Consider the following 14,853-nt stretch of genomic DNA (forward strand, 5'->3'; position numbering starts at 1 on the left):
TTTAATGGAAGAAGAAAATTCTTTGTCAGCTTCTACATTGTGTCAGAAACCACAACCTGATGAAGAACCAGTGGATAATGGTTGAAGAGCACACTTGAAATTAGATTATCATATTTCTATTCTTTGGTATTTTTTATCACAACATGATGACAGAGTACAAAAACATCTGACAAAAATAGCTTTTGAGCAGCACATTTAATAACATTCCCTTCAATAAGTAGCATCAGTCAAAACTCTGCCATTGTAAGCCCAGAGCCCCAACCCCATCCCCCCCCCCCCAAAGAAAACAACATAAAATTAGTCATCTGGAGATGAGGCAAGGAATTGAGGCCAACATAGATGAGACACTGAGTAACTCATGCACCCAAAGCTTGTCTGCATTCACAGTATGTCCACAGCAGTAATGCATAAGATGAGATTTTTTTTTTTTTTTCGAAGGAAGCAAATCAAAAGTTAATGGTCATCCCCACATTGAGACAGCACGAGGCCGTGGGGCATGATTGAAATTAGCATGGCTTATAGCAGGCAGGTCGTGCTTGCTTAATAAGGGTGGCGACCAATGGTATTTGGAAGGACTCATAAAAAAAAAATGTGTCCCAACTGCGGAGCTAATGTGATACCCTGGACGTAGATGTAATTTGTGGGCAGCAACTGAACATGCATTTAGAATGCAGAACATTCATGATGAAAAGGTTGTCTCACTGAGCTACAATCTTACTTAACCACCCACACAATGGACCCAAGCTAGAGGCAAACCAGCAGACCCGTTGCAAGATGTGCAAATACATCGACCTCTAACTCTGGCAAAGGATGAATATATTCAAAATGCATTTTGGGGTTTCTCTCTTCCTTTTTAATCCCAGCAATAAAACTGCTTTCATCAATTCCGGCCTACAAATGCACAATTGACATCTGAATTGCAAAACTCTTCATTGATCTAATGTCAAACATCCATGCAAAACAACAGTGCTAGGGAAGTGTAACACAAAATTTGTAGTATCTATTTCACTAAAGTAGTCAAATAACTGGATAATTTATCGGCAAACCTAGTAAAGAGCAATTAAATGCTCTTACTTCTATCATAATACATTTCAATACATTGTATGAGAGGTCCAATGTTCGCTTCCTCTGAGGGTGTTTTTTTTGTTTATGTGGGTTAGTCAAGCAAATTTTTGGTTGTCATAAGCAGCTTCTTGATCAAGGTCAGCATAAAATTTGAATACACTGGTCAATCATTTTATCAAGACTTGAATGACTTACTGGAAAAAAAAAATTCATCCTTACAGAACCAGCTTTCAATACCTGGTCTCTCAACTCCAGTCTTAAACTCCACAATGGTGCCTAGTCCTCGCAGACTCGAGTCAAAGCATCCTTAATATATGGACAGTGGCCCTGCTACTCCAGAGGGGTCAGAAAACAAGTTTTGCTCCCATTTACAGTGGGCCTCCTGCTCAAACAGTAGAGCCTGGTATAGACCCCTGCACATCATCTCACATAATGCACAATTATAATACCAACTGATACCCATGGCAACAGGTACACATGCACTACAACACCCAAAAGAAAAAAAAAAGCATTCAAATAATGATGTGGACGTGTGAGAAAAAGCTGATGGTGCTATCACCATCAGCACAATGCCACCCTATTGTGTCCTCAATCAAACCAAGTCATATTGCCAATCGAAAAATGTTTTGGCTGCACAATCAACCATATCTATCTACCTACAGACTGATCTATCTGGCACTGGTTGGAAATGAAATATTCTGGTTGGAAATTAACTATTCTGGCAGGAGAGTGAAATGATTGTGATTATTTCTCTGGAGTTTGTTATCATTTTCAGACATTGATGACGGACAATCGAAGTGTGTCAGCCAAAATGTGTATCTGATTAAGTGGGTTATGGCTCTGATTAGGCGGAGAGAATAACATAAACACAAATTCTGCTACAAAATTATAACATAAATTACATGTGCAATGTCACAGCACTTCAGCATTGTTTACACTAAAGTGTGGTTCATTGTGTGACATGATATAATGCCTAAGTAGATCCTTGTCATTTGATTGGTTGTTTGACATTGATCATTTTAACTAGCCAATTTTCACTATGACATCATCGTCTGTGCAATTCGGTGGATTCCAAATACGGTGCGCCACCTATCGGTTGTAGCGGACAGGCCGATTTTCAACTTTGGGGTCGACATCGCGCTATGCAGCTAGAGCTACGCTGCAGCGCAGCAGACAGTAGCTGCATGCGCAATGCACTGTTTACTGTACAATAACTGTACTGGCCTAGCGCCTGGCGATCGGTATACGCGGTAACTAGAGGTACGCGTTACGGTCGCCACAAAGCACAGCGGACTTTAAACAAGAGACCCGCGGGTCTAGCGCTCACCTGAGTATCGCAAGTTCACCTTTCACGCAGTCACTAATCTAAATTATTCACAGCTCTACCAAAATTTGACCAGGCATTCTCAAGTAGAAGATGAAACTGTACAATAAGGGCCCAAATTTTTTAAGATTCCTTAATTTGGGGGGGGGGGGATTGGGGCCCCCTGGGGCCCTCTGGGTGGGGCATGGTGCCCATTTTTATAAATTGAGATCCTGACCCCCTAGGGATGCTACCTGCCAAGTTTGATGAAAATACATCATGAGGTTTTCAGGAAGAAGATGAAAATGTACAATTCAGGTCCCCATTTGGACCTTCCCAACCAACCCCCCCCCCCCTGCCCCCAAGAGGGGCACCCCTTGATCTCCTATGAACAAACTTGAAAATACAGTCATTAATGTACTCACTCATAGTATTATCTTACCTCTATAACTTCTGATTCTAGAGAAGATTTTTAAAGATTCCTTCATTTTGGGGGTTTGGGGCCCCCCTGGGGGCCCCCTGGGTGTGGAATGGTGCCCATTTTAAGAAATTGAAATCCTAACTCCCTAGGGATGCTACCTGCCAAGTTTGGTGAAAATGGGTCATGGGGTTCTCAAGAAGAAAATAAAAATGTACAATTTAGGCCCCATTAGGACCCCTCCTCACCCCCCTCCCCTGGGTCCCAAGGGGGGCACCCCTGATTCTGCCATGAACAAACTTGAAACTACAGTTATCAATGTACAAACTCATAGTATTAACTTAGCTCTATCACTTCTGGTTCTGGAGAAGAAGATTTTTACAGATTCCTTAAGTTTGGGGCGTTTGGGCCCCCTGGGGGCCCCCTGGGTGGGGCATGGTGCCCATTTTAACAAATTGAGTTCCTAACCCCCTAGGGATGCTACCTGCCAAGTTTGGTGAAAATGGGTAATGGGGTTCTCAAGAAGAAGATGAAAATGTACAATTTAGGCCCCATTAGAACCCCTCCCCACCCCCCTCCCCTGGGTCCCAAGGGGGGCACCCCTAATTTTGCCATGAACAAACTTGAAACTACAGTCATCAATGTACTAACTCATAGTATTAACTTAGCTCTATCACTTCTGGTTCTAGAGAAGAAGATTTTTACAGATTCCTTAATTTTGGGGGGTTTGGGCCCCCCTGGGGGCCCCCTGGGTGGGGCATGGTGCCCATTTTAACAAATTGAGTTCCTAACCCCCTAGGGATGCTACCTGCCAAGTTTGATGAAAATCGGTCTTGGGGTTTTCAAGAAGAAGATGAAAATGTAAAAAGTTTACGCACGACGCACGACGGACGACGCACGACGGACGACGGACGACGGACGACGGACGACGCACGACGCACGACGCACGACGGACGCCGGACGAAGGGCGATCGCAATAGCTCACTTGAGCCTTTGGCTCAGGTGAGCTAAAAATGGCAGACCCCCCCAAACCCAAGGCCCAAGGCGAAAATGGCAGACCCCCAAGACCTAGCTGTCTTCCGGCGAATGCGAGTCGACGAACTGAATAAATAAAAGAATGATCGTGGCATACCTCCCGTGCAATCAGGAGAGGTGGGCCATGCCAGACCAGAAGGCCAAGAAGCACAAGGAGGCTTTGGCAGCCCTGGTTGAGTCTGTTTAGTCTAGAACAGCAGGTAAGTAACAATTTGGCATGTGAGATGCCTTTTTTTCCAACCAGCTTTGGTGTCTTTTGCCAAAGAAATAAGTCAAAAGCCAAGCCTGCATTTTGGAGTGTACGTACGTCGCGTCAAACATGCAACACGGAAAAGCCAGTTTGCTGCTAATACCATACCGTATCGATCTATCTCTCGATCTCGCAATTGATATCCGGCCGGCCCAGCCCAGGCGCCCGCCCGCCCGGCGCGGCCGGCTGAGCTGAGCTGCGCTGCTGCATGTGCATATAATGCGAGTAATTTTGATGTCGACTTTTTCCCATAAGGCATTGTGGATTTCGGCCTGTCCACTACAACCGATAGGTGGCGCACCGTATATGGAATCCACCGAATTGTGGTTCCATTTACCGTGCAATCTTGGATCCACACGATATGCTCCATTGCACACATGCCGAGAGCCCTGCACAAGATTGTAAAGCGCTTGCGTTGCAGTGCCTACGTGACAGTGCGCTATATAGCGTAAAGCACTCAGTGAGCACTCCCTCAATCTCAGATTCTCTCTTGTTTCTAAATCAATAAAACATCAAATGACAAGGATCTATTTCAGGCGTTATATAAAACAAATAAATGTTTTTCATTCGTGCAATGGGCAGAATATTTCTTCGGTCGGTGAAAGACGAAATGATCCATTCAACTCGGTTGCGCCTCGTTGAATGGATCATTTCGTCTTTCACCTCATGACATATTCTGTCCATTGCACTCATAAACATTCACTATTTGTATACTATTATTACCTGATCTTGGGACTCGCATGCTGGAAGAATCCCAACAGCTTGGGAATGAGAAAGTTGAGTGGTCTGTTGAGAGCATCACTGTCCAGCACATCTGCAGAATCCTCACAAATCTTCTGCAATGCCCCGAATGCACCCTGCAATGAGATTCGGGAGGGAATATGGACAAATGCAAACTTATAATAAACATATATACACATGCGCAATTTGTTTTCATTTATTGTAGGAGTTGCGAATATTGGCTGACTTTTTGAAATTACATCAGACTTCTTCATTGTTCTATGAAGTGTTCTACGAAGTTCATTGGGCTTGTTTTCAAGCGACTTTACAAGTGAGACTGGAGTGACCACCACATCATCTGGCAGATCAAGTTACATTGTTTGTACAACAAAATCACCGCCGCAAATCGTCAAACATTACGCTGTCACAAGAGATGACCCCATGTCATCTATTCCCAATGCGACATCTCTCACACAGCTGGACTGGACTAATCAAATTACCTCCCACTCAATTTCTGGATGCAATAATCTTTGACGACTCAATCTAGCTCTCTCTCTCAATCTCTCACAAGAGTTTTGATCTGACTGTGATCCACACGATCCCTCCATCATGACACCGAGTTCTGACGTCCTCAGTACACACCTCTTACAAATAAATCTCATCCAAGACAAGAGACCCGCGGGTCTAGCGCTCACCTGAGTATCGCAAGTTCACCTTTCACGCAGTCACTAATCTAAATTATTCACAGCTCTACCAAAATTTGACCAGGCACTCTCAAGTAGAAGATGAAAATGTACAATAAGGTCCCATTTTTTTAAAGATTCCTTAATTTGGGGGGATTGGGGCCCCCTGGGGCCCTCTGGGTGGGGCATGGTGCTCATTTTGATAAATTGTGATCCTGATCCCCTAGGGATGCTACTTGCCAAGTTTGACGAAAATCCATCATGAGGTTTTCAGAAAGAAGATGAAAATGTACAATTTAGGCCCCCATTTGGACCTTCCCAACCAACCCCCCCCCCCCTCCCCGAGGGGCACCCCTGGATCTCCTATGAACAAACTTGACACTACAGTCATTAATGTACTCACTCATAGTATTATCTTTAGCTCTATAACTTCTGATACTAGAGAAGATTTTAAAAGATTCCTTCATTTTGGGGGTGTGTGCCCCCCGGGGGCCCCCTGGGTGGGGCATGGTGCCCATTTTAACAAATTGAGATCCTAACCCCTTAGGGATGCTACCTGCCAAGTTTGGTGAAAATGGGTCATGGGGTTCTCAAGAAGATAAAAATGTACAATTTAGGCCCCATTAGGATCCCTCCTCACCCCCCTCCCCTGGGTCCCAAGGGGGGCACCCCTGATTCTGCCATGAACAAACTTGAAACTACAGTCATTAATGTACAAACTCATAGTATTAACTTAGCTCTATCACTTATGGTTCTAGAGAAGAAGATTTTTACAGATTCCTTAATTTTGGGGGGTTTGGGCCCCCTGGGGCCCCCTGGGTGGGGCATGGTGCCCATTTTAACAAATTGGGTTCCTAACCCCCTAGGGATGCTAGCTGCCAAGTTTGGTGAAAATGGGTCATGGGATTCTTAAGAAGAAGATGAAAATGTACAATTTAGGCCCCATTAGAACCCCTCCCCACCCCCCCTCCCCTGGGTCCCAAGGGGGGCACCCCTGATTCTGCCATGAACAAACTTGAAACTACAGTCATTAATGTACAAACTCATAGTATTAACTTAGCTCTATCACTTATGGTTCTAGAGAAGAAGATTTTTACAGATTCCTTAATTTTGGGGGGTTTGGGCCCCCTGGGGTCCCCTGGGTGGGGCATGGTGCCCATTTTAACAAATTGGGTTCCTAACCCCCTAGGGATGCTACCTGCCAAGTTTGGTGAAAATGGGTCATGGGATTCTTAAGAAGAAGATGAAAATGTACAATTTAGGCCCCATTAGAACCCCTCCCCACCCCCCTCCCCTGGGTCCCAAGGGGGGCACCCCTGATTCTGCCATGAACAAACTTGAAACTACAGTCATTAATGTACAAACTCATGGTATCAACTTAGCTCTATCACTTATGGTTCTAGAGAAGAAGATTTTTACAGATTCCTTAATTTTGGGGGGTTTGGGCCCCCTGGGGCCCCCTGGGTGGGGCATGGTGCCCATTTTAACAAATTGGGTTCCTAACCCCCTAGGGATGCTAGCTGCCAAGTTTGGTGAAAATGGGTCATGGGATTCTTAAGAAGAAGATGAAAATGTACAATTTAGGCCCCATTAGAACCCCTCCCCACCCCCCCTCCCCTGGGTCCCAAGGGGGGCACCCCTGATTCTGCCATGAACAAACTTGAAACTACAGTCATCAATGTACTAACTCATAGTATTAACTTAGCTCTATCACTTCTGGTTCTAGAGAAGAAGATTTTTACAGATTCCTTAATTTTGGGGGGTTTGGGCCCCCCTGGGGGCCCCCTGGGTGGGGCATGGTGCCCATTTTAACAAATTGAGTTCCTAACCCCCTAGGGATGCTACCTGCCAAGTTTGATGAAAATCGGTCTTGGGGTTTTCAAGAAGAAGATGAAAATGTAAAAAGTTTACGCACGACGCACGACGGACGACGGACGACGGACGACGCACGACGCACGACGCACGACGCACGACGCACGACGGACGCCGGATGAAGGGCGATCGCAATAGCTCACTTGAGCCTTTGGCTCAGGTGAGCTAAAAACACAAGCCTCCCATCCTCCCCTCACATCATGTTCAACTGCCTAACAGAGTGTGACGCAACAAACAGGAACATCATGGAAGAAGCAGAATTATTGTTGGGTTGAATATAAAGAAGGTGAATGGTGCCTTAGAATTCTTTACAAATCTATGCAGAAAAATGCTGAAAAGAGAGGGGACAAACAGTATTCCACCATTTTCCATACTCTCACTTTACATACATCCATACTTTCCATGAACCCACACCAAAACACCCCTCCCAGTATCGAAGGAATGAAGAATGAAGGTAAAAACACTCTTCCCACTTTTCATCCTTTGGGACACTGGAAGCTTAAGCTGACAAGTGACATTTGCAATTCTTTTTAATACACTTTGTATCTAATGCCATCTTTGGGGAAAACATGACGAAAACTGAGAGAAATGTTAGAGAACAAAAATGCCTCGAAGGAAATGTTCTTCAGAAACTGTACCAGTACATACACCGACACACATACCGCTATACACTAATACACACCTACAACTACATTGTTGTAAACACACATGGTGACAGTAACAGTTCGTGAGATGCGACATATTAATATTTGAGCCTAGTGTAAATACTGGTATTTGAAGATTGGTACTGCCCAGGAGGGGAGGGGAGGGGAAGGGGAGGGGGAGGGAAGGGGTAGGGAGAGAGAAATAAATGAAAATGCAGGAACAGAATGCCTGTGATACATCACAATTTTTGGTTTGCGAGTGCCACTTGATATGTCATTAACATGTACAGTATTAGTCCCCGAAACGCTACACTGCCAAATTTGGAAGATGACAACATGTAGAGCTGCATACTCCAATGGCCTTATCCTACTACGATCTTTTATTTCGTATGGAAAAGGGCAAGATACGTTCATGCATCATTCATTCCCTCACACTATGCAAGTACGAATTACATTAATGTGGACCCAATTCACACTCAAGAAATTACATTTCTACAGGACCAGTACAAATTGAGCATTGTTGTTTTTTTATAAGCTTCTGAACATTATCATCACTGTTTGGTACACTGCTAAATATTTCAAGCCTAGCTGTCAACGGAGGCTCATAGTTACAGCAGTGTCTCTGATAGTTTACGGAGAATTTGAAAACAATTACCTCCTAAAAATTACAGTCAGAGAGCTTACTGTACATGTATGCACATGGTACCCTGGCCGACAAAGCAAAAAGTGTGGGCCTTACCCAAACCACCCATATTCATCAAATGTGAATGGGGTCATATTTGCTCGCAAAGTGTGGAAGCGCTGACACAGGCCGAGTGGCAAAGCTGGCCGCGAGGGGATGGAGCGACACCGGTCCTGATGTAATTTTCTCATCCCGCTGAGGCACCAAGCTTCCAACGGGGGGGACTTGTCGCAAAGCTTGAGGGGGCTAAACATCTTTCTTCTCTTCTTCAGGACAGCCTGTCGTCAAGCGCTATCACAGACATCAATCTTGCCCCCTCCCTCCGTAGCATTTAAGAGGCACGCTACACTAAATATCCACTTCAATTTACACGCCAAATGCCTCCCGGGAGAAACGCAATGTCGAATTCCCTGTGGCGTGACGACATACACCCCAGCCCACTTAAAAAGCCAATAAGGTATTAAAGGCAGTCACCACAATTTGCTTTATGGTTCATACAAATTTACATATTAAAGAACCCTTCAAAGAGTGAACATGCAGAAAAAAACAACAACCAAAAACCTCCACAACCCACACAGCGATTGCCGAGATCTGAACAAATTTCACCACTCCTAGTTTCTACCCTCACAAAGTTAATGGGATATTTTGCATTTATAATAGTGAGGATTCACATGGCATGAATATGTTAACTAATGCGTCTCGCGATATTTCAGTGATCCGATAGCAACAGGGCAACTCTCATCTCAAAAACCTCGGCAATTACTCCACTTATTTTCCTTTGTATGAACAAAGATTACACCAAATGCCTGGAACTGTCAGATAAGCAGGGTTCAATTTACTTCAGGGAAAAACTTGTATGTACAGTACTTCTCCCTCAGTTGTGTGAACATAATATGAGTTCGTTTTTCAACATCTTTTCATTTTGGAAAGACAATATACATATATGTATTTAAAAAAAAATGTTTCCATGCCTATCCATTCACACAAGAGTGATTGGGCCACAGGGTTCTTTGCACATCTTCTAAGATAATCATAAATTCCTCCTATAAACTTTGAGCAAAGGAAATAAACCATTTCCAGTTACTGAAAAGCAGGGTATTTTTGCAGCAAGAAATTCTAATGAATTGCCACTGGCATTCAATACAGTGTAGACAAGCACTTTTGCACATGCATTGTAATTTTGCTGTATTGGCTCTTGTGAAATTTTGCATAAGTAAAATTCATGCAAACATTTCTGGTTTTACAATAAGTATAACATGCAAAATGAGTGTCAAAAGCAGGCCGCACAAGAAGACAATTACATCCCCTCCATGGAAACTTCCTTATTGTCTGTCCAATATTGCTCAAAATTTCCACGGCAGGTTGCTTTATTTAGTTCCACTGCTTTCATTCAAAACATTAGCGCCCTTTTGGAGTCAATCCTATTCATATCTATGAAACAAAACACAAAGTGATTATTATCCAAGAATTTGAGATCACCTCAGTTTGGTTGATGAATGTCTCATACAAGCCTCTATATCAATGCAGTGCAAAATATCCTGGTCACATTTCCGGAGTAGCATTTCAGCAAGTGCTCATAAGATATACAGAAGCTGAGCTCCCAGTGTTCATTAATAATGAGTGTGAGAGATGGTTGTGATCTGCTTTTGATACAAGCAATATCATAAACCAAAGCCACTATCAAAAAGAAAAAAAAAAGATATTGCTCAAATTTACTTCAAATTGACTTTGCACCCCCTGAAAAAAAAAAGTAGAAAGAAACACACACACACACACACACACAGAAACACAAAGGTAACCAAAAACAGAGTGGATAAAGTTTCATGAAAATTGCAGATCTGCTTTTCAGAGCTTTGCATGTTTTTACAAATCAATGATAGTGGTCAATATCACAGAAATATGACAACCCTTGTATGTTGAGAATGACGACAACAAGATTCTTTTTGGCTCACGCCTGTCATGCTGGTTTGTATGCAAAGATATCATTTACACTATTTTGGGGGCAATAATTTGGCAGTTTGAGTCTTCCTCTCTTTTTCCCTCTCAAAACACTGCACCTCGATATCTCACTCCCTCTCTCTATCTCTCTCTCTCTCTCTCACTCTATCTCTCACTCTCTCTTTCTGTCAATATAAATGTGTCATAGTCCTTGCTAACTCATCAAACTCTAAAATAGTCTGATGAAAAGGATATGGATTTTATGCAATCAACCTGATATTGGAGTGGTGGTGGGGGTTTCATCTATAAATGTGAGTCATGCTACATTGGTTGCACGGTTTCCTCCACCCACGCTGAATTCACTCAATCTCTGCTTCTCTATTGAATAACCAGTTCCTTACCACCTTTCAGCGGTGTAAATGATAGCCTGGTTATCATTTAATAGTATAGTTCCCTCCTGTTTGTTTATAAATAACTTCACCTAACCATTTTTTTTTTTTTTTAAGGGGGGGGGGGGGGGATTATCATTTTGATCATATCATTTTGATCACGTCATTTGACTATGTTTGATAAGAAGGTGCCAGAGCAAAGCAATATTACATTATTTCACTCACACTTTAAATTTTGTAATTTCCTAGTACATAAAATGTTCAGAGAAAAAAAAATTGCATGTCATACCGCATATCATCAGCATTTCCTTTCAGTTAATGGACCTTTAAACTGTTCCAATTTTGTGGTTTGAATAAAAATGTGCACTGCAGAGTTCCTTGAAGATGTCCCCCCCCCCCTCTTGCGATAAGGTCACATGTTTAATATACCAAGATATGTTTGTTTGTTTGTTTGGAGAAAATATTCATGAGAAAACAGGTTGTCACAATTGTGGTCTTGCAAGTGGGTTTTTTTTTTCCCCACCTAGTATTAGATATTTGTGTGTTTTGTTTTCTAAATAGTTTTTACACTATGGCAAAACAAAGCTTTGACATGTCAGTAAACATGCATTCTTATATTTTATCATATTTTCCTTGTATTTTCCTAGAATCTTGAAGGGGAAAGGGCTACAAACTGTTGAAAAAAGATGGTCATTAGCCTACCAACACCATGGTAAGGGCTACCAAAACTTAATACTGCAATGCAAATGAAATGAAACAGTACTTGCCCACAAATACAACACAGTGAACATCTGCTGAATGCCTGCTTGGGTATGATTTGGGGGAGCAGGATACAAAATATTTTTCATCATGCCATTAAACAAGAATTACAAAAATGTCAAGAGAAGAATCTATAATCTAAAGATGCTTTAATCATTGCATAGTCAGTAAATGGCCATCAGACATGACATTTTAGCATGTATGACGGGACATTACTGACGTCTGCATCCGATGAGCTCCGGTGCTGCAATATTCAATATTGCACTTTCAAGCAGTGCCGACAAAGGATGTAGCAATCACGACGATGCCGCACGACAATACGGAGGAAACAAGAACGGAATAATCTCTGATATCATACGCAAGATAAAGGAATTGAAAGGGTGAGGGGTGGGGGGGGGGGGGCAGGAATAATAAGGGGCGGGGGAGACCCCACTGACATTTGATCTTGCACCACCTTGGAGGACACGTCTGATGAGTGCTGGCTGCGAATGCACGATGACGCAAATCACACTTGATTGGAGGCTAATCTGTGCTTCAGTTCACATTGCAAGCATGCATAAGTCATGTCTTGGGGGGCAAGCCACAGGTTTAGTCTCCCGTCCAGGGTCCCACATATATCTTTGGCTGACACACACACAACATATGCTGCAGACAAAACAGAAGACCTGTTTTTTTTTGCTGTCAATCTTTATCACACGATATCAGTCAAGTGCAGTAACACTTACTCCCTGTAAAATTTCTTGATTAAGAAAGAAACTGACTGATGCCACAAACAAAACTGAAAACCTGGTTTTTGCTGTCAATTTTTATCAAACTATACCAGTCGAATGCAGTAACACTCACTCTCTGTAAAATTTCTTGATTAGGAAAAAATATGATTGATTTCATCAATTCGCTCGAGCATGGATTACTGTATATGATGACATGCAATGACAACAAAGGAATTTTTGTTTGTTTGTTTGTTAAAGTTGACAGAAAAAGTCAGTATAAGACAGATCTGATGGAAGCTCTCCTCTCTCACAGAGTATTGATTTCTGTATGTCACATGATCCTGTGTTCGCATAACATGCGAACGACAGACAGTGAGATCTCACTAGTACTTCCTGATCTCCGTGTCACTTGCCGGGGACTGAATTATCGTTGGTCGACTAAAGCTGTCAATTTTATTCTCTTTTTCCTTGTTTATCCAAAGGCATGAACCTTGTGTCCTTCCTGAAAACAAAAGAAGCAGCCATGGGCCAGGCTTCAAACATTTCCTCGCAAAGAATCTCGCCATTAGGACAAATGTATGTTGCATTTCAATGGCTCACGAGACCCTTGTGAAATTTCCATGCCATGTATTGCACCATGCCAAGGAATAAACAGCAGCAATTTTACAATACATTTTATGTACTGACAAAGGATACAATACACGTACCAACACAGGTGTATACTAATCTTGTAATTCCAGGAATCATTCGAAATGAGGAAGCTAATCAAATTCTGTTTCAGAGAAAATGGAACATGCAAGGGGAGTTGGGGAGTCTCTGCCTCAGTAACTTCAGCACGCCTGTGATCGCTGTCCCATGAATGAACAGAGCCTGGTCACTTCCGACATGCAAATTTATTCCTCTCGCATGACAAGAGGACATCATGTAGACACTGACCGGGAAGGGGGGGGGGGGGGGAAGAGAGAGTAAGATAGGAGGGAGAGAATAAGATGGGAGGAAGAGAAGAAAGCCCATGAAACAGAGAGACAAAAAAACTAGGATGAGAGAGAAAGCTTTTCTGACAGTCTGGAGTTGAGCATTTGGCTCGATTCTGGGCATCATGTGGGGGCTGGCTTGACGCATAACATTTCTACCACGAACTTTGACATTTTCCATCACGATGCGCCACATTGGGATAACGACAGTATAGCAGCATCTCCTCAAAAAAAGAAAAAAAGAGAGAGAGAAAAAAAAGGAAACAAGAAAGCAAGAAATCCCCGCTGCACAAAGCGTGGTCATCCGGCTGTAATGGCACTGGAAACGGGGGAAAGCTCCGATCGTCACGCGAGGCGAGTGCATTCTTCAAGGGACGGCTGGAATCCAACCAACCATCGCATGTGGCGATATGCATTTTTAAGAGAATAAATGACCTTTATGAAGGACGGGGGGTACAAGGGGACCTCCTGTATGACGGAAGCTGACTTCCTATAGAATGCTTAAGAGCCCTCAATACCACAGAATCATTTACACAGCGCTTGTTTTTCGCCTCATTTGAGATGCTTTCTTTAATAGCACACGCACATCAAATATAATATGATTTTGACAAGAGCACTGATTTTTTTTTTCTGCACCCTAATTCTAATAATATTCCACAGCAAAACAGAATAGAAAAGCCATCAAAGAAAATCAATCATGTATTACAGAGCTCCCTTCAAACTTTGACATTATGCCTCGAAACACTTTGCATTGGGTTAATGATGGTATACAATGGCATCCTCACAAAAAAAGAAGAAAAAACTCTAGACCCATAAAACAATCTTTTAGAACAGGCACAATGCGTGGCTAGCCGGCCATGACAGTGTAAGAAGCCAGGAAGCTCTGGTCGTCACGAGAGAGCCGAGTGCATTCTTCGAAGGACAGCAGGTCTCCAACTAACCATAACATTTGACAATATATACAATTTTTAAAGAGAATAACGTGACCTTATTGTAGAGCCATAGTGTATCAGGCATCCTGAATTTATACAAGTTAACTTCCTCTATAAGGAAATACTTTTAAACACATCATATTTTATATATATTTCTACTGGAGGTAAAAGACGACTGATAGAATTTACACCAGCAACAGAGAGGTTTCTTACAGAAACCCTATATTATAAAAGGGATTACTTCTTTACTTGCTAAAAGGTAAATTCAGCAGGCAACAATGTATTACAACCAAATTTTACTCATATATTGGTAACCGTAAATTCATAAAATGATGTAAAACATCATCAAGATCTATCAAGGCTTGTCGCAGACATGAAAACACGTGCGTAGAAAAGCGATATGACTGCGCGTGCACAAAGCGGGTCTCTCTCAATGTAGTCTCTTTCGGAGACTCCAGAAGTAAAATTTCAGTATATTT

The 14,853-nt window shown here is 42.6% G+C and overlaps 1 protein-coding gene across 1 annotated transcript in view; it reads right to left on the reverse strand.

Annotated features, from left to right (window-relative positions):
* Positions 1–14,853, reverse strand: part of LOC139727339 (transportin-1-like) — a 68,363-nt gene that overhangs the window by 25,159 nt on the left and 28,351 nt on the right. Inside the window, exon 4 of the mRNA XM_071638299.1 lies at positions 4,795–4,928. Coding sequence (XP_071494400.1) covers positions 4,795–4,928 — 134 coding nt within the window. The remainder of the gene's footprint in view (positions 1–4,794; positions 4,929–14,853) is intronic.

Source organism: Diadema antillarum, unplaced genomic scaffold (assembly GCF_040938485.1).
Source record: "Diadema antillarum isolate AM-2024a unplaced genomic scaffold, OU_Dant_1.0 seq00000126_RagTag, whole genome shotgun sequence".
NCBI classification, from domain to species: Eukaryota; Metazoa; Echinodermata; class Echinoidea; order Diadematoida; family Diadematidae; genus Diadema; species Diadema antillarum.